Source organism: Ictalurus punctatus, chromosome 10 (genome assembly GCF_001660625.3).
Source record: "Ictalurus punctatus breed USDA103 chromosome 10, Coco_2.0, whole genome shotgun sequence".
In the NCBI taxonomy this organism is placed as follows: Eukaryota; Metazoa; Chordata; class Actinopteri; order Siluriformes; family Ictaluridae; genus Ictalurus; species Ictalurus punctatus.
In genome coordinates this window covers 19,146,749-19,167,814 of record NC_030425.2, presented here as the reverse complement: position 1 = coordinate 19,167,814, position 21,066 = coordinate 19,146,749, and the positions used below count along the sequence as shown (strand labels likewise).

At 39.9% G+C, this 21,066-nt stretch overlaps 1 protein-coding gene across 3 annotated transcripts in view; it reads left to right on the top strand.

Annotated features, from left to right (window-relative positions):
* The first annotated feature begins 16,269 nt into the window (after positions 1–16,269).
* LOC108271256 (zinc finger protein 585A) overlaps positions 16,270–21,066 on the top strand; it is a 30,840-nt gene continuing 26,043 nt past the window's right edge. For 2 of the 3 annotated variants that reach the window (XM_053683219.1, XM_053683218.1), the window contains exon 1: positions 16,276–16,464. Coding sequence is in view for 1 of the 3 variants with exons in the window: in XM_053683220.1 (XP_053539195.1) it covers positions 18,417–18,479; positions 20,591–20,726 (199 nt within the window). In the remaining 2 variants the exon portion in view is untranslated. Of the gene's footprint in view, positions 16,465–18,406; positions 18,480–20,590; positions 20,727–21,066 lie in introns of all 3 variants that reach the window. The other variant, XM_053683220.1, reaches the window with a different exon arrangement.

The following is a 21,066-nucleotide window of genomic DNA, read 5'->3' as shown; positions in this document are numbered from 1 at the left end:
TTGGTTGCCAGATTGGGAGATTTCAAACTCTCCGTGCATAGCACACACGCGCCCACGCATGCGCGCGCGCGCGCACACACAGACACACACTGACTGAAACTGTCATGTAGTGAGACCTAAACTACCACTGCAGCACGCTGTTGACGAATTGACTCGGGTTAGATTTAGACAGTCAACATTTAGACAGTCTTCCAGATATAGGTGTTATAGGTGTCCCACAATGCACTGCATTTTCATTAAATGAATGAATTAATAAAAACTGCCATGAAGATGGCAGTAGTATGATGACAATAGTCTTATGTATTCAATGAATTTAAAAATGTAGTGGTTAGCACAATTCCTTGCACCTCTGGGCTTGGGGTTTCGATTCCTGGCTCCGCCGTGTGCATGGGGCTTGCATGTTCTTCCCGTGCTTCGGGGGTTTCCTCCAGGTACTCCAGTTTCCTCCGCCAGTCCAAAGACATGCATAGTAGGCTGGCTGGCATTTCCAAAGTGTCCGTAGTGTGTGCATGGGTGTGTGAGTGTGTGTGCGACTGTGCCTTGCGATGGATTGGCACACATTGACAGTGTGTCCAGGGTGTCCTCCACCTTGTCCAATAGGATAGGCTCTAGGCTGCCCGTGACCGTGTAAGCGGTACAAAAAATGGATGGATGGATTGATGGATATAGGCTACTTACAGGCTACAGAATATTAATATCTAATCTATCTAGCTATCTATCAATACGAGATATTAAACAGAAATTTGTGGTTTATTTAATTTATTATTGTTCTGGCTCTTCACTTCCTCACTGTGTCATTTTTGGCTTTAAACAGTGAACTGTACATGTTTTGCATCACAGTAAATGTGAAACCCCTTTTCTCTAAAAAGGATAAGTGAATTTGATTGAACGTTAAAACAAATGTATAGTATAGATCAAGGGTCCGGGACCTTTTTTTCACCAAAGAGACATTTCAAATTTTTTGGTTAATGCCCCCCTTTTCCCCAAAAAGCCATTGCAAAAACTAATATTTTACTATTATAAAAAAAAAAACATGCTTTTTCAATAACATTTCAATAACAATAACAATAGGTAGGATCATAGGCTACTCAAAAACAAACAAATATGCAACAAACAATAGACCTAGGTAACATTGCAATATGGAATTAATTGTGCAGAGCTTTCACTTTGAGGTTGCGTTTCCACCTGAGGAGCATATAACCTCCCGTGTGTGTGTGTGTGTGTGTGTCTGTGAGAGTGAGTGAGTGAGTGAATGTCTGTAGACTCATCCGGTGCAAGATAAACAAATCTGCCGTAGTTATATCCGTGCTCTTTACCCTCTCTATGTCACGTTTTCGGGCTGAGAGGAGCACGTGTTTTATTTTCTGATTGATTTTCACCTCGTTCGGGAAATCCGAAACCGGTCCAGTTGCCATACTCAACATACACGACTTTACATATCCTCCACCAGTAAAAGGTTTTCCTTACAATCTCTACTGGCAGCATTCAGGTTTCCAGTTGCCCATGCCCATGCTTGCAGCTGCTGCTGTCCGGCTTACAGCTTCTGTTGGAGTTTCCTCCCTTTGGCTTTCGCCCACTGCGTATTTTGCTACAAAAGCAAAATGTCTCTTAACAATTGATTTCTTAAATGAGGCAATATGTTCTGTGCAAATCAGACAGCAGAGCACCAGAGCTTTCAATAAAAGCATAAAGGTGCATCTAAAAAAAAAATAGAATATTGTGGAAAAATTTTTTTTTTCCGTAATTTAATTCAAAAAGTGGAATTTTCATGTATTCTAGATTCATTACACTTAAAGTGAAATATTTCAAGCCTTTTTTTCTTTTAATCTTAATGATTAAGGAAAAAAATAATTTTCCATGATATTAACATTTTTTCAGATGCATCTATATGTTTCAGTCCACTCACTTTAAAATTTTAGAAGCTCCTTTGAATTCTTTCTTTTTCGCCATCTCCATGAACTAGCTAGGTAGTTGAATCGGAGTGTGAGAGGTTACCAAGGAAACGTAAGTGCTTTGCCGTTTATTGGTCTTGTGACACGTGTATACAGCACTGCATACACGCACTGGCTGGAACAACTCGAGATATATTATTGTAAACGGACTTTTCAGAGTATAGAATAATATATTAAACAATATAGTAAGAAGAATGTCACGTTTTGTGACGCAACGGAGATAAGGTAGGATGCAAGCGCAGGTTGAACAACAGTTTTATTTAAAGAGAGCCAGGCAGACAAATCCGTAACGTGATTCAAAAACGTAATCCAGTAACATGCAAGGTTCAGGCGATCGGCGAACAGGCATAAACGAGGCAAGGCAGGAATCGAAGTCGTGGTCTCGGGTTACAGGGTTGATATACCAAACATAAAACATAAACAGCAGCGAGGGACTGGTAGCGGAGAAACCAGCGTGAGCTTAACAAACGAAACTAAACATGAAACTTGACATGAACTAATACTATGAATCTAAACAGGAAACATGAAACTATGGCCTGTGGTTATCTATCGTAAGGACTCTAAACTAATCAACTATCTAACTCATTCAACATTCCGCGTTGTGTGCTGGGAGGCGCGCGGTATATATGCGGAGATGATGAGCCTCGTAATGGCTGACGGCTGAGGACGATTCAGACACACGTGAAACTATAGCCAATGACGGGGAGGAGACATAACAGAAACATAAACAAATGCACTAGAAATGCCACGATTGTCCACAAGGTGCTCGCGCACCTGCTCGTGCACGCGCGCTCACATGCTCCACAGCGCGCTGCTTAAAGGGGAACTCATGACAGAACCCCCCCCAAGGGCACTCCTCCCCGAGTGCCATGAAACATCCATCTCCATTGGCAGCCCCGGAACCCTGGACAGAATGTCCCAAGCAGAGCCTGGAAACCGCACGGCGTTTTTGGCGAAACAACAAGGCAGAGCGACGTACATGGCAGAGCAGGGAAGCAGAGCGACGTCCTCAGCTGAACAGGTAGGCAGAGCGACGACCACAGCCAGGCAGACAGGCTGAGCTACGTCCTCGGCGGAGCATGAAAGGCGGAGCGACGTCCTCGGCGGAGCATGAAAGCGGAGCGACGTCCTCGGCGGAGCATGAAAGCGGAGCAATGACCACAGCCGGGCAGACAGGCTGAGCTACGTCCTCGGCGGAGCATGAAGGCGGAACGACGTCCTCGGCGGAGCATGAAAGCGGAGCGACGTCCTCGGCGGAGCATGAAAGCGGAGCGACGTCCTCGGCGGAGCATGAAAGTGGAGCAATGACCACAGCCGGGCAGACAGGCTGAGCGAAGTCCTCGGCGGAGCATGAAGGCAGAGCGACGTCCTCGGCTGAACAGTGAAACAGAGCGACGACCACAGCCGGGCAGACAGGTTGAGCGAAATCCTCAGCAGAGCATGAGGGCAGAGCGACAACCACAGCCGGGCAGGCAGGCTGAGTGACGTCCTCGGCGGAGCATGAAGGCAGAGCATGGGTCTCCGTGAGGCCCGGGAGAGGAGCGTGGGTCTCCCTGAGGCCCTGGAGAGGAGCGTGGGTCTCCTCAAAGCAGGAGGGGGAACGATGTTCGCCATGGAGCAGGAAGGCTGAGCGACGACCTCAGCCGAGCGGGGAGGCTGAGCGACGTCCACAGCCGAGCGGGGAGGCTGAGCGATGACCTCAGTCGAGCGGGGAGGCTGAGCTACGTCCACAGCCGAGCGGGGAGGCTGAGCGACGTCCACAGCCGAGCGGGGAGGCTGCAGCTCTGGAGTTGAGATCATCTTGTAGATCTCAGGCTGGGGCTCTGAGGTCACCAGGTGAACCCTGGGCATGGGCAGAACTTGGGCAGAACTTGGGCGGCTGAGCAGAACTTGGGCGGCCGAGTCGGTAGACTCGGGCGCGGGCAGAACTAGGCTGTGCGTGTCGACAGACTCGGGCGCGGGCACAACTTGGCTGTGCGTGTCGGCAGATTCGGGCGCGGGCACAACTTGGCTGTGCGTGTCGGCAGATTCGGGCGTGGGCACAACTTGGCTGTGCGTGTCGGCAGATTCGGGCGCGGGCACAACTTGGCTGTGCGTGTCGGCAGATTCGGGCGCGGGCACAACTTGGCTGTGCGTGTCGGCAGACTTGGGCGTGGGCTGAACTTGGCTGTGCGTGTCGGCAGACTTGGGCGTGGGCTGAACTGGGGCTACGGGTCGGTAGACTTGGGCGTGACATCAGGAACTTGAGACTTGATTTGGACTTCTGAGACTGGAGCCTTGACTTGGACCTCAGGGACTTGAGACTTTACTTGGATTTCAGAAGCTTGAGACTCGACTTGGACTTGGACCTCAGGGACTGGGTTGTCCGTGTTAACATCAACTTGGTGGCTCATCCGCTCAAAATGCATATGGAATGGAAGATCAGCACTGTTCGCCACATCAACTCCCTTCAACAGCTCATCCAAGTTGTAGCTCTGCCCTGGTTCTCCAAACTCCCTCAGAAACAAGTCCGAAAACTGCCTACTGTCCTCCAGTACCCGGGGTCTCATGGCTGCTACTCGCTGTGCCCACTTGCGAGCTGGGCCAAAAAATCGGGACATCATGAACTTAATCCATTGTCTCTCCCTTGGCTTCGGGTCAAACAGGCTTGAGAAGTAACTCTGGCAGTCTATCAAAAATAGTCCGGATAACCAAAGAAGCCATCATACCGATCGGGAAGGTCCATGAAAGTCCATTGCGAGAACTGCATAGAATCCAAGGTGGGGATGATTGACGTGGACCTCCGGGTTCTGCGTTCTCGTGCTGCATCCATGATCTGCGCAATGTTCTGTCACGTATCGAGGTTGCAGCAGAGATAATGTAGGATGCAAGCGCAGGTTGAACAACAGTTTTATTTAAAGAGAGCCAGGCAGACAAATCCAAAACGTGACCCAAAAACGTAATCCAGTAACATGCAAGGTTCAGGCGATCGGCAAACAGGCATAAACGAGGCAAGGCAGGAATCGAAGTCGTGGTCTCGGGATACAGGGTTGATATACCAAACATGAAACAAACAACAGCGAGGGACTGGTAGCAGAGAAACCAGCATGAACTTAACAAACGAAACTAAACATGAAACATGACATGAAGTAAGACTATGGTGACTGTGACTGTGACTGTGACTCATAAGGACTCTAAACTAATCGACTATCTAACTCATTCAACATTCCGCGTTGTGTGCTGGGAGGCGCGCGGTATATATGCGGAGATAATCAGCCTCGTAATGGCTGACGGCTGAGGACGATTCAGACACACATGAAACTATAGCCAATGACAGAACGGGGAGGAGACATAACAGAAACATAAACAAATGCACGTGTAGAAATGCCACGATTGTCCACAAGGGAAAAGCAGGTGCTCGCGCACCTGCTCGTGCACGTGCGCTCACATGCTCCACAGTGCGCTGCTTAAAGGGGAACTCGTGACAAAGAAGAAGAAGAAGAGAAGAAGAAGAACAAGGAGAAGAAAGAAGCAGAAGAAGAAGAAGAAGAAGAAGAAGAACAACAACAACAACAATAATAATAGGTCAGTATATGGGCTGGCTCTCCATTATGTTACACAATCCAATACAGTAACCCCAACAGTAAACTTTCTCAAGGAGCACGCTGATGACAGAGTGGAGTTGTTTTTTTTTTTGTTTTTTTTTTGGGGGGGGGGTTGCAACTGAAAACATGGTTAATCTGTGGATCCTGATGAAATGTGAGAAGAACACAAACTCCAGTATCACTATCAGTCCCCAGCGTTTTCTGAGCTTTGCGACTTGTCAATATCCGACCACAAAAATATTGCTGCTCTGACCCGAGAACTTCATTTTGTCGCGTAGAGAGGAATGACGTACTAACCTCCTCCAACAGAGTTTTAGAGTGATGGTACTCTTAGGGGGTCTTCACACATGGCTCGTTTGGAGTGTTTGTTTTGGAAACTGGTGTGTTTTCTCCCTTGGTTTGTTTTGTTTAGATATATATGAATACGGCAATCACGCTCAGATCAGCACCAAAACAACTGGGCTGAGACCACCTTGTTCAGGTGGTCAGGTGGTTAACTTGGACCAAAGACTGCCTTTTTGAAAAACTGCCTCATTGAAATTGGTCTGAGGAACATACTGTATTTTGGAACAACTTTCAAAAACACATAAAAGCACAGAGGTTTACAAGGATTTTAGCAAGGGTCTCAAGGAGATCCTTAATCAAGAGGACAGTTTACTCACATGTTAGTTGCATAAACACATTTTGCTATGCAATGAAATGTTGCATTGTGAAAGCAAATCGAGACAAGGAGAAAATACAACACTAACAATTTAAGTACCTGTTTCGAACAAAGCACAGATCTACAGGTCTGAATACGTCCTTAGTCGCTGACCTTATGAACTAGCATTAGGATGTGTTTGATAGAAACACAAGGGCTTCTACTAAATGCTGTAAATGTAAATGCAAATGTGAATGTAAATATATATGGAAATTTCAATACCCCAGGCAGAAATGTGATCTAGTTTAGACCCTCACTTACAGATTTTCTAATGACTAAGCTTGGCAGCAAAGGTCCATTGGAAAACCTTCATGGACACCTCTGTCACAGGGGCTGGGGGATGGTGGGTGGAGGTGAGGGGAGGGAGGGGGGTCGGGTAAGGTCAAAGGGAATGTTCTTCAGTCTTTAGGAGAATTCACACATTTCATGCAATTTTCATAATGCATTGACTCGCCAAATTGATTAAAACAATCCGAACACACCTACTGCAAAACTGACAGATAAACTGAAATAATCTAAAGCTTTAATGGTGTGTGTGTGTGTGTGTGTGTGTGTGTGTGTGTGTGTGTGTGTGTGTGTGTGTGTGTGTGTTTTATGTGAGGTGAGTTTATCTGTGACTATGTGAATATTGATAACAGCACAGATGGAAATGAATCATTAAGAGTTTTTTTTGCTTACATAAATGAATCAGTGAATCACACGGTTAAAAAAAGATGTGCTGATTAAAGGTCATGACTGGCTTTAAAACTCTTATTTTATAGTTAACATAAAAATTTGTTTCTTCACTAGACTATAATTGAATAATAAGATTATGCCTCATTATGTTTACACACTGAACACGTCTGAACTGATTCACTGTTTACATTTATTTACATTTATGGCATTTGGCAGATTCCCTTATCCAGAGAGACTTACGTTTATCTCATTTATATATCTGTGCAATTGAGGGTTAAGGGCTTTGCTCAAGGGCCCAACAGTGGCAGCTTGGTAGTGCTGGGGTTTGAATTCATGACCTTCTGACCAGTACCCCAATGTCTTAATCATTGAGCTACCACTGCCATCACTGCTACCACAGTTTAATGACTCAGTCTTGATAAAGATTCAGTGAATTGTGTGGGTTTTACTGTCACTACCACTCTCAGCCAATCATAACACACCATACTGATTGCTATTATAATGTCATCTGTTATTAATTGAGGACATACAAACACTTCTTGGTGTTGACTCAGCTTTCTGAAACCTTAACAAATGAATTCTTAACATCTTTAGATTCTCTATATGTGTTAACCAGCATGAAAATACAGCCATATAAACTTGAGGCTCAGTAACAGACTGAATCTGTGTTTCCTCAGTAATAAAAATTTTTCCTCTTTGAACTTGCAGTTGATTTTATTCATTCAGTTTGGCTCGCCAGATAAAACTACACCTGATAGTTTTCCTCTAGTAAATATTTACACATCTGATATGAACTTGAACCTGCTGATGTTGCAGCTAATAAAATTATACCTGGAACATAAAAACAACCGCAGCAGTAAAACACTGCAATGGGGAAAAAGTACAGAATGTGACCTTTGCATTCTGGATTTTTGCCATTTACAGTATCTCACACAAGTACACCCCTCAGATTTTGTAAATATTTGATTATATCTTTTCATGTGTCAACACTGGAGAAATGACACTTTGCTATAATGTAAAGTAGTGAGTGTCCAGCTTGTGTAACAGTGTAAATTTGCTGTCCCCTCAAAATAACTCCACACAGCCATTAATGTCTAAACCGCTGGCAACAAAAGTGAATACACCCCTAAGTGAAAATGTCCAAATTGGACCCAAAGTGTCAATATTTTGTGTGGCCACCATTATTTTCCAGCACTGCCTTAACCCTCTTGGGCCCCTAAGAGATACTGTATATCCCTCTCTGGAACTGAGTTTATTTGTGAAATAGGATTTGTAAAAAATGTTTAGTTTTTTTCCTGTATCTGAAGCTAACAATACATAACTAGTACCTAACTAGCCATACACTAATAATACCTGCTAATCCTAAACTCTAAATACAGGTCCTAATTGGTAACATTACCCTAGTGCTAGCTGCTAATCCAGAAAGTGCTGAAAGTAGTGTTTAGGAAAGTTTTTAAGTAGAAATCTCATATAACGATATATTTACACGTTCTAGCTTTTATTCTGATACATTTTCTGTAATGACTATAATGTTTTTATGCTAAACCTCAGATGAAAACCTTTTGGATCAACCAACACTCATGCCGCAATCAAAGTAACAGAAATCACACTTTTTGTGCATTCTGATGTTCAATGTGAACATTACCTGAAGCTCTTGACTTGTACTTTATTTACATAATATTTTTGCATAGCTTTGTGCCACATGACTGGTTGATTAGATAACTGCATGGATGTGTAGTTGTTACTAATAAACTGAACTATGAGGGCACATACTTGTTTTTCAGATGAGGAAGAGCAGTGGAGAACTGTATGTGTTGCTTTGCGGTTCTTTCCCAGCCGGCACACGACCGACCTTCAATCTTGAAATATGGTTGAAATAATGTTAGTTGTCGTGTCAACGTTGAAACACCGTTTAAATGACAATTGATGCTAAATGGTTGCGGAAAGGTAAAAAAATACTTATAAATCAACATTGAAATTTTGCCAAGATCTGTACGTTATATCAACATAATGTTTTCAACAACAGCGTTGCATCAATTTTTGCCTATTACCCAAAGACAATTAATATTTAACATAGAAACAGATACTCACATATATTAGCCAGATTAAGGTAGAAAGTAGAACACCAAGAGCCAGTGAGTGAGAACAAGCAAGGGTCCAAGTTTATTTGTTCCATGAGATCCACACAGTTGAGACCTCCCAAGGGTGATCTAAAAAAACCCAGAGCTGAAGCTCTCCAATTTATATGGTTTTCTTAGGGTCAGGCTGACCCAGACACCAATATGTTTAGCGTTAGCTGTCCCAGAACACCATTACGTACGTTGACCCTGAACCCACGGTGTTTGCTTTAAGCACATAAAAAAATTATTTTTCAAAAACGGTGGCATTTTTGGAGGTTCTGCTCCCTTTTAAGCACATAAAAATGGTGCCGGGCTTTTAATAGCGCGTAAAGTGATTTTGGCTAGCTGGTGATAAAAACATGGCACCATTTGGTGTTTCCCCTCAATATAACGTGGATTATAAACTAGTTTATGTTCACCTCTATTTAGATTTTTTTTTTTAACTGTAAACATGCTTTGGTCAACACTGAAATTATTAAAACTCTTCTTCAGATGCGTTCAGCAACTCTGGGGAGAACTGTGAAGAAAAATCTCTGCTTGCGCAAACTTTTTTTGTCAGCAGTGGTACAACCACTATGTGTGTGTTTGTGTATATAGATATATAGGTAGACTTGTATTTTATAATTATTGAAAAATGTTGTGTAATATCAGAGGTAGGGGGAATCTTTTGAAAATGGCAACGATTTATTACATACTTTAATGATTTACAAACCTTGGAGGTGGATTGAGGGGAGGAAATTTATTGTCTTTATTTATTTCATTAATTATCTTTGAAGTTATGTGTAATGTGAAGTTCTCCTGAATCTGACATACTTGAGTAGAGTGTAGTTAACTAGTGGCAACAAAGAGTTTATGCACTTTACTGTATTGACATGCAAAGTGTGAAAAACTGATACCATGTAAACAACTTTGATACAGCTTTGGAAAATGGTTGGCAAAAATACACAGAATTCTTTAAAGATGGTGTGAAATTTGCAGCATTTTTTTATCAATCTTATTTGTGGTTTGTTTTTCTTTAGATGTCATTATGAATAGCTGTGGGCCAACACACATGAAAATAATGGAGACAATGTCCAAATATTTAAAGTATGTTCCAGAGAGAATGGGTGGTGGTGGCCATAAGAAGACCCTAAAGATCTGTGTACACAGCTCTTGTTTAAAGAGCTTGTATTTAAAAATATTGAAATAAAAATTCCAGGAGTTCTACCTGTTGTCATTTAGTTGTTTTCTCATAGTTGAATGACTGTTTAGTTTTTTTTCTAGGTGCCATAACCTCTTGTTCCAGTGAGATCTTATTTAATAACATTCAAGGTTTACCTTCTTATTTAATAACATTCAAGGTTTACCACTGACTTACTTTGAGGCGTTTATTTTGTGTATGATCTAGGGATCGTATTGCAATAATGTGCATTCGAACAGCTGTGTTGGGGGAAAAATGTAACCTACAGTAAATCAGATTCAGCAAGTACTGTCATATTCTAAATGCGAACCAGTTTATAACAAAAATAGGTTAGAATATAATTCAATGCACAATCGTGTACACAGTGAATGAATACGTATGACGTTGAAACATCAGGACATCAATGTTGGTTCAATTTGCAAAATCAAAACAAATTCAACAGTGATTCAAATGCCGGCTGGGTTGCGAGTGATACGTCATGCGGTCGCATTATTCCTACTGTCCTCATATATTTTCATAAATTTATATTTATTTTCTTAATATTTTATATATAAAAAGTATATTTAGACATAAATTCCCCATATTCCCGCAAAATAATTTCTCGCTTTTCAACCTGCTTTTTTCCATGCTGAACGCTACTGGCTGTTTGCCGCAACGTCTGGCTTTTATGTGCACGTGCACATAAAGACTAAAGTCTCTTGTATACTTTTTTTTTTTTTTTTTTTTTTTTCACAGTCGTACGCATAGCCTTTCGCACGCAAGCTTAAACCTTGAATCAGGGTTAACAGGGTTTCCGCCGTCCTTAAAAAGTCTTTAAAAGTCTTCAATTTATTAATGATCAAATAAGGTCTTAATTAGCATTAAAATGTCTTAAATTCACGTTTCAGATGTCTTAAAATGCAACTGAATTGACACGGTAAAGAATATTTAGATTTTATTTTGGCTCGTTGCTTTTGAGAAGGTCACCGTGTGACTGTGTTAGACTCCAGAGTGTGTGTGCGGCTCGGTGCGCGAGGGAGGCCGAGTGTGTGCGAGAGAGAGCCGAGTGTGTGCGCGACAGAGCCGAGTGTGTGCGCGAGAGAGCCGAGTGTGTGCGAGAGAGAGCCGAGTGTGTGCGCGAGAGAGGCCGAGTGTGTGCGCGAGAGAGGCCGAGTGTGTGCGAGAGAGAGCCGAGTGTGTGCGCGAGAGAGGCCGAGTGTGTGCGCGAGAGAGGCCGAGTGTGTGCGAGAGAGAGCCGAGTGTGTGCGCGAGAGAGGCCGAGTGTGTGCGCGAGAGAGGCCGAGTGTGTGCGCGAGAGAGCCGAGTGTTTGTGCGAGAGAGGCCGAGTGTGTGCGCGAGAGAGGCCGAGTGTGTCCGCGACCGCGAGAGAGAGCGAAAGTGCACGAGAAAGTCTGCGTAAGTGCGCGAGAGGAATTGATGCCAAGAACACTTATAACAATTCATTACAGCAAATGAAGAGGAAAGAGAACAATGAAACAAAAAGAAAAAGCCAGATAGAAACATAAAACTGAAAAAGGCTGCACATCAATAATAACTGATCCATCTAAATTAAACTGCAGCATATGATGTGTTTTATGCACATCTAATGTTGAATAATGCTTTTTCGATCTGATTTGGATCTGCATTTTATTCTATTATAAGAAAGTCCACTAGTGTGGAGGAACAAAGTACTCTAAATGTACTCTAAATTAATCCAATAAATCAATAATTAAATTTACCATTTTATTTTGAAACGATTAAGTAATTAAATAAACCAATGCTTACATTTATCCATTTATTTTGATATAGTCCATGGAAACACAACATTTACTGTTCACAATATTTCATAATATTCACTTTAACAAAGTACTTCTGCATTTAAATCATAATCAAATATTTTTTTCATAATAAAAAGTATTTTCCCCCGGAATTCACTTTTTCATAACAATAGGCTGAATTTCCGAATGATGCATATTTGACTATGTATTTCCGAAGCCTGATTTCCCCAAGGAGTTTTCCCCCCCAAAACATTAATAATAATAATAATAATAATAATAATAATAATAATAATAATAATAATAATAACAACAACAACAACAACAACAACAACAACAATAATAATAATAATAATAATAATAATAATAATAATAATATATTTAACAAACACCAATCAACAGACAGTGGTGTGTGCACTGGCAACTATTGCAGTGCATCAAAATTATGCAGTTTAATATAAAATACCTCTTAAATATAGGCCCTTTGAAAATGGCAGGATAATCACATTGTAGAGCTCAGATGTGCAGGGTCATATGTGGTCATATGTTTAAGCTCTCTCGGTCTCTCTCGCGCACTTTCGGACACACGCGCTCCCTCTCGCGCGCACACTCGGCCTCTCTCGCGCACACACTCTACGTCTCTCGCGCACTTTCGCCTGTCGTTCTCTCTCTCCCCATTCGCTTCACTTTTGTCCAGTTTGGCGCCTCATACATTCAGACACAACACGCGCAGGTTCTATGGAAATATTTTGCGGAAAACATTCAAAAGACTGCTCCCTAGACCAGGGGTGTCAAAACTTTTTTTTTAGTGAGGGCCAAATACAGAAAAATAAACAAAGGGCCGGGCTACACACTAGAGGTGAAATTTTGACACATGAATACGAACAAACAGTTTAGGGTTTAAAATTAAAAATGAATAAAGAACTGTTTATTATTAAAGTAAAAAGTGTGGCATGAATTAAATGCAATGTCAGTTGTGTGTGTTTGCAAAGAGTCAGGTTAATAACTGGAACTGCACTGCCCGTGCACTGGAACAAACAGGCCTGTAGGTGGCACAGGGGGTCGTAACAGTGTGTCTATTTCTAACTCACCTATAATGTGAAGAACATTGCACTCAGTGGGAGCAGTGATGCTGTCCTTTGGATTGAAGGATGGCTGAAATGCTTGTTCACAGATGTATGTTGAGCCGAACAGGCTCATTATTCTTTTTGCGTGGGGTCTCATCAGAGGAAACTTGGCACTATCCAAACTCTGATAGAAGTCAAAGAGGGAGAGAAGCTGATGTTGACACTTCAGAGAATCATCGCATTGCAAAAATCTTGGAAACGCTGGTTGAATTCTGTCACGAGAGATGCAATCACAGACACATATTTCTCCTTTTTAGCAGAAAGGTCGGCCTTTGGAAAAGCAGACTTGATTTCAGACAGCGCAGGGAAGTGTGCAGCATTAAAGCTTCGTAGTTGCGTCTCAAACAGGCGGAGTTTTACACAGAAGGCTGTTCTTTGCCTTGTAGGTTCTTGTTCAGTGTATTCAGATGATGAGTAAGATCAACTAAAAATGCCAGGTCGGCTAGCCACAGAGGGTCACTCAGTTCATGAAGAGGTCGGCCCTTTTACCTTGGCGCACAATATCGATGCCATTCCTTTACGATCGCCCATCATGGCCGGAGCTCCATCCATTGTTACTCCACAGAGCTTGTCCCATTTAAGCCCCATCTTTTCAACTGCCTCTGACACAGCTTCAAAAATATCTCTACCCGTCGTTGTGCCTTTTAGGCTTATCATATCAAGCAGCTCCTCAGTACAGCAAAAATTATCATCTACTCCCAGCAAAAAAAATCAATAGCTGCGCAGTGTCTGTAGCATCTGTGCTCTCATCACATGCTATCGAGTAAAAATCCAAAGCACAAGCTTTGTCTCTCAGCTGAAGTTTCAAGTTAGCTGACAAGTACTCGATTCTTCGCACCACTGTATTTCTGGATAAGCTCACGTTGTTGAAATCCTGCACTTTCTCTGGGCACATTATTTCTGTGACTTTGATGAGGCACTGCTTTATGAAACCACCGTCTGTGAACGGTTTGCCGTGCTAGGCAATAAGTTTAGCGACTTCATAGCTTGCTGTTGTGGCGTTTTCCTGTATTTTGTTAGCACGAAAAAAAAAAAAATGTTGTTGAGCTTGCAGGCTAGCTGCCATTTGCTTGACTTTCTGTGTTCGTTCAGCACCGGTGTACGATGTGTAGCTCTGATGTTTGGTTTCATAGTGCTGACGGACATTATCGTCTTTCGTCACAGCAACATCTTCATTGCAAATCAAACAGACACACTTTCCATTGATTTCTTTGAAAAAATATTCATTTTCCCACCGTGTTTGAAATCTTCTACACTCACTTGCTATTTTTCGTTTTTTTTGGGTGCTGCCATTTATGGTGACTCGCGGTAAAAGTTTTTCTTTGCTTAATTTTGTTTAGTAGCGGTAACGGTTGAGAAGCACCGTTTCCGTGGCTGGCTCCATCTAGTGTTGAAACTGAGAAGTGCAACAGAGTCGAGCTCAAGCTTTTTGTGTGGGCCATATTCAATTATATTTTCAGAATTTGCCGCGGGCCAATAAAAACTGTGGCCCGCGGGCCGTAGTTTGGACACCCCTTCCCTAGACTGCCTCGCGGTCTCTGTACATTCAAGATTCCCTCTTCTATTTCTCAAATAAAATAAAATAAAATAAAATAAAATAAACACACATAAATTACAAAATGTCTATTGTCTTAGTCTGGAGTGAATCGAGAACCAAGTACAACTGAATATAGGCTATTTTAATTTTTTTCTCCCGTTAAATCCCCCTGAAGCCAACCTCTCAGAAATTCAGCTAACCACTGCTTTATAATGAGTCAGTAAGGGACCGTCTAAAAATTTCATGACCTGGGCAACTGTGTAAGATTCTACCAAGATTTCCGTCGTCTACTTCACAGGATATCTAACGTATTGTAGTGTTATGATACAGTATGGATATAACACACACACACACACACACACACACACACACACACACACACACACACACACACACACACACACATATATAATTAGGCCTATTAATGATATACATTTTTAAGTGTGATTACACATATAAACAATTATTATTATATAGCCTAAAGGTATTGTTTCATTAAAGGTATAAGTTTCATTATTATTATTTTTTTAACAAAACAAAATATTATTTTCAAACTCAAGTTGTCTCTGATAGGATCAATGGAATATAATATAGTGCAAATCATAACATTTGTTGAGTTTAATTTCTATTTGTTTGCAAAAAATAAAAAATTGAGCATTAAAAAACACTTTTTTAATACAGCATTTTGCTGTAGTTGCTAAGCATCATCATGGTATCAGTAAAGCCTGATTGGATTGGTTTGGTTTTGTCAAGTCAAAACTAATCTTGTAACCCTGAGTTTGTTCAACTACCTTCATTGTACAGGCCCCGGGGCAGCTGTGTAAGATTCTGCCAAGATTATTGTCATCTACTTCACAGGATATCTAACGTTAATAATAAACAGAATTGTGCCACATAAAACCCATAAAAAGTGAATTAAGTCAGAAATATATTACTATTGTTATATTACTATTTGTACCCCCAAATAAAACAATTAATTTATTATAATAATAATAATAATAATAATAATAATATTATTATTATTATTATTATTATTATTATTATTATTATTATTATTATTATTAATCAGTGAAATAATGATATAACAAAACAGCAAAGGTTATATATATATATAAGCTGTTGAGGGAGTGATGGCAAATTTGACACCTTTTTCTATTCTGACTGCTGTAATCCATCTCTCTATATATTTTTTTTCCTCCCTTGTAAAGTCATGGAAAGGAAATACTGGATTTTTTGTTTCCTTAACTGTTGGAGGAAAAGGTAGTGCAGGTTTGCTACGGTCTCCTATATACCTCTATAGAAGTTTACTCTGCTATAGTTTACTTAAACCCAAAAATGGATGTATATGCATGAACACAATCCATTATAGCTAATGTGTCATGTACCATGATCGAAGTGACATGCAAGTCTTAATATTTATTGGATATGTCTTGAGTATGGTATTAAAAAGTATTAAATTTGAAGTGCTGATATCTGCAGGTTAAAACCTGGGTTGACTGGGAAAGTTGATAACCAGCGTCATTGTCAACTCAAAATTTACTCTGCAACTCTGAGTTTGTTCAACTCGTTGTATGAAGGTCTCTGGAGTTTAGCTTGTGTTTCCACGGTCTTCCAGCAGGGGGCAGTCAGCCATCCTCCACACAGTGAAAGAAAGAGAAGAAGACGAGCTGCAGGTTTCCTGATTGGACAGAATCCTGTGAACGACCTAATCATATCTACACCAGAATATTTGTGACAGGGATTTACAGTCTCAGTTCTGTGCTGATCGGGTTGAAGAGAAAAGCTGGCTGTGTGGATTTGAGGAGCTTTATCACCGTTCTGTTTTAAAGCCTGAGGTAAATTACACTAACTCTGCTAACTCAGCTGCTCGGCTAACTGTTAGAGCCTAGGTCTCATATTCCTGGTGTTAATATTTAAGATCTGTCTCACTCATAATGTGTTCCTTTCCTTCATAGTTCATTCCTTTAAAATACATTTTAAACCACACATCATTTTTTAGTCATTAAACAACAACCACAACATGAGTGAAGTTTAAACATTATTTTATACTTTGTAAAACATAAAAACATGATTTTATTACATTTTATTCTGATCATGCCCGAGTTTAGACAAAACTAATTTTCCTCCCAAAACAGTTTTAGACCTAAGTCACGTGGCAAAATGATGTAGGGGCGTGGCCTATTCGATTTACACGCTGTCAAAACACTATTGTGCTTGTACACACACACACACACACACACACACACACACACACACAGAATCACTTTTTATTTATTTATTTTTTAAATAAGTAAATGCAACAGGAAGAAGGACAGCATTATTTTCTTCAATATAAAGAGTAAATATTATTTGTAAATATTATTTATAAAGAGTGAATAGGGCTGGGTGATAGGACAAAAACATATCACGATACTTGAGGACATTTCTACGATACACGATGCGTATCACGATATATAATTTAGCTAACAAACAGTAGTAAAATCAGTTTTAAACTTTAGTCTTAAAGTTTAAACTGAGTTTGACGATACTTTTTTTAATGCCTACAAATACAGAGAAGATTAAGCTATATATTTTTTTAAATGTCAAAACAACAGCATCCAGTCAGTGTCGTTTAATTTGTATTTATTAAAAACGTAAAAAGTGCACCACCATACTAACGATATCTCAGAAAAGTGTATCACATAATCATTGATCTATATCGATATTATATCGATATATCACCCAGCCTTAAGAGTGAATATTAAATATTATACTGTATGGGCTCTAATACAACAAAAATATTCAAATTCCAGAATGTGCATGTTAAAGTGTTTATCAGAGTTCCTCCAATACTGAAACAGAATAACTGCTCGCAGTAACATTGCTTAATGAAATCGGGCTGTTCATTGTGTATTGTATCAGGTTGGCTTTTCCAGTTATGAGATTTCTTTATAAATGATCATAAACTGAGACATGTCTGTCTGATGTGTTTTACTGTTATATTTATATTAAACTATATTTAACCTACTTCACATTTCTTATAATAACTGTTGTAATAGTCTCGTGTAAATAAATCACAATAACAGTGGCCATAAAATAAAGCTATTTATATACTTTGTCTCTTTACATAATTATCACAAAAAAATGATCACAGTAAAAGTTTAACACGAGTGTTTAAAATAAGCAGAAAATGAATAAACATTGCTCATACAGTGTTTATAACCCTGATTAACTCTGCATAAGGTCCATGAGAAAAACACGCACGTGGTCAGAGTTTCTCCTGTAAATGACGCTTGCTCTGCTCTTGTTTTTAGATCTCAGTGATTTTGGCATCATAACTTCGTTCACAGTCTTGACGTGATCGGAAAAAAAAGAAATTTAAATCAGCAAGTTAGCTAATTAACATCGTTGTCGTGTGCTGAACTTTATTACTGAGGTAGTAAATAAATTTATTACACAGTGGTTATTTAAAATCAATGCAAATCAGTTCTATCATTTTAGCTAGCAAATTAATTTATTTACCTGGAATTAGACACAAAATTATTACAAAAATTTCTTTAGTTACTGTTATTTTAATCCTGAGACAGGAGGATCACGCTGAGTCTAAAAGTTCAGATTATTTACAGAGATGTTCACACTGAGTGTGTGTTCTGCTGACATGTACTGATAGTTGTGGCGTTGTGGTTCTCTTTCTGAATTCTTATGGTTTTGTATCTTTTTAATCATTTTAAATAAGGTTCTAGATTTATTTTTGTGATTATTTGGTCTTTTTTTCCCCCCACTCTCACGACTCTGTAGACGGTTTGTAATGGAGGCTGGACTGTGCGCTGTGAGAGAAACTCCACACACTCCTCCTGCTCAACACTTACAGGTAACAATTAGTGATGTGTAAACTCAATCAATCATTCAGTCGATGTTTGAATAACTTTCTGTCCGACACATCTCAGATTATGTAACTAAGCCTTCTATAATGTTACACTTGTTTTTATTTTAAGGTATTTATAAAGACTTCGTGTAGATGGATAATACACCTGGCCGAGGTCAGCCAGACCACCTACGTAACCAAATAGCATATCCTTCCACTTTGTCTGAATTCTACAGGAATGCATTTGTATATTCACCTCTTCTATACACACTTGTACACCCTCATCACTTCATCTTATCTGTCATATAACCGAATAACAAAGCAGCACTACGATGGGACTTTATCTTTGTCTAAATCCTTATAAATATTATGAATAAGAAACGTCACGGTAAAAGCTAATACTGTGATCAGTCTGAGCATCCTCGACAGCAGCACAAAGGTGTTTATGGTGGTCACGGTCAGGTTCTGGGTACTGAGGGTACTCAAAAGTACTGTTACTATCACTAGCTGCGTTTACATGGACAACAATAATCCACTCTTAATCCGATTAAGACCATACTTTGATTAAGAAACTACCATGTAAACAGCAATTTTTACTTACCTTAATCTAATTAAGGTCATACTCGAATTAAGCTGTAATCGAATTAAGACAGGTGGAGTACTCCTGTTTTAGTCGCATTATGGATGTGTATTACAGACATGTAAACACCTTAATCACATTATGAACGTCGTGTGAGAGTTTTCACCGCATTTTGCGACAGGACACGATCACACACGGCAGTTCTCAACATTTTACAGCGAACAAGAGAACACGGCTGCGTCCCAAACCGCATACTTTCCTACTATAGGCCTGTACATGTATCTTGGTTACTATATAGACGGTAATTATGCGGTTTGAGACGCAGCCCACTGCTTCAAGCAGTTGTCTATTAGCACGTACAGCATGACAAATAATTAACTGCACTTAAAGCGTTCGTAAAAAAATTTAATAAAAACACCCAAAACTGTATACGGTATCATAACGAAGACGAACTGCATGTTGATACGTGAAATTCTGGAGGGACGTCGGACGGCGTGGCGCGGTGACGTAATGACGCAGGCTGTTAATCTAATTATGTTCTAAAACATGTAAAACGAGTACATGACAGGAGTATTCTAAAAGCGACTCATGTAAACACCTTAATCACAATATTATCTTAATCAGAGTAAGGTCAATAATTAGATTACTGCTGTCCATGTAAACGTAGTCATAGTCTCGTCAGTGAACTAGATCAGTGTTTGGAGAGAGTGCAATAAAATGGAAGAAAGTGCTGGTATTGCTATTAGTTCTTAAACACACAGTGATTTACATGAATAATGCTGATTTTCTTTTCAGAGAGGATGGATTCCTCTCAAGGTCTCTTCCTTTTAGTGTTGTCTTAGGAAGTTTTTCCTTGACACTGTAGCCTCTGGCTTGTTCATGATCTAAATCTAGATCTAAATCTGCATCTGGATTTCTGTGAAGCTGTCTATTGTTAAAGTTAAAGAAAAAAAAAAATTATACAATACCGGTCAAAAGTTTGGAGACACTTGACTGAAATGTTTCTCATGATCTTAAAAGTCTTTTGATCTGAAGGTGGATGATTAAATGTTTGAAATCAGTATTGTAGACAAAAATATAATTGTACCAACATAATTTCTTTCATTCAAAAACGAACATTTTATTTACAAAATAATATATATTTTTAAATGGATGACTTTGAGCAAAATATTCCGAATAGCAGACAGTAAGTGTCCAGTATAGGTGGGAACTCCTTTAATACTGATTAAAAAGCATCTCAGGGAGATTCCTCAAGAAATCGGTTGAGAAGATGCCAAGAATATATTTCTGGAAATTCTAGGCAAAAAGGGTGTCTACTTTGAAGATGCTAAAATACTAAATTATTTTGATTTATTTTGGATTTATCACCACAACATAATTCCCATAGTTCTATTTGTGTTTTTCCAGAGTATTGATGACTTTATTTTTATTATTGTAAAATGTGGAAAAAAATAATAAAGAATGAGTGTTTCTAAACTTTTGACCGGTAGTGTATATGAAATTGAATTGAATTGCATTTCTATTCTTTGATCATCAGCTTTCTGAAGATGTGCACACTGAGGCTTTTATAACTTCTGGTGAAGGAATGTCCATCATCACTGTAGACCATGAGGACGGATGTTTCCTGAGAAATCCTTTAAAACAGGAAGAATCTGAAGACGAAGACTTTCTCTGTAAGACCATGTGGCCTAAATAACACTTTTTATTTATACTAGGCTTAATGTGGAACTAGGTGTTATGGTTTGAAGTGTCCAGGTATGATAAATTAGTCTACAAATATTACACTTTCACAGTATGATATTAATTAACCATTTAGAAACCCAAGCTGATGCTGACAATATAAAATAAGAACCAAAAGGAAACACTGGTTCTTCTTTAAGATTTCAGGACATGTGTGTGTTCAGTGATTTAGTCGGACATGGCTTCATGATGTGTGCAAGCTCCATACTACTACAAACCTCATTTTAATACAGTCTGACAGGGCTCCACAGTGCAACCATTTCACTCGCATTT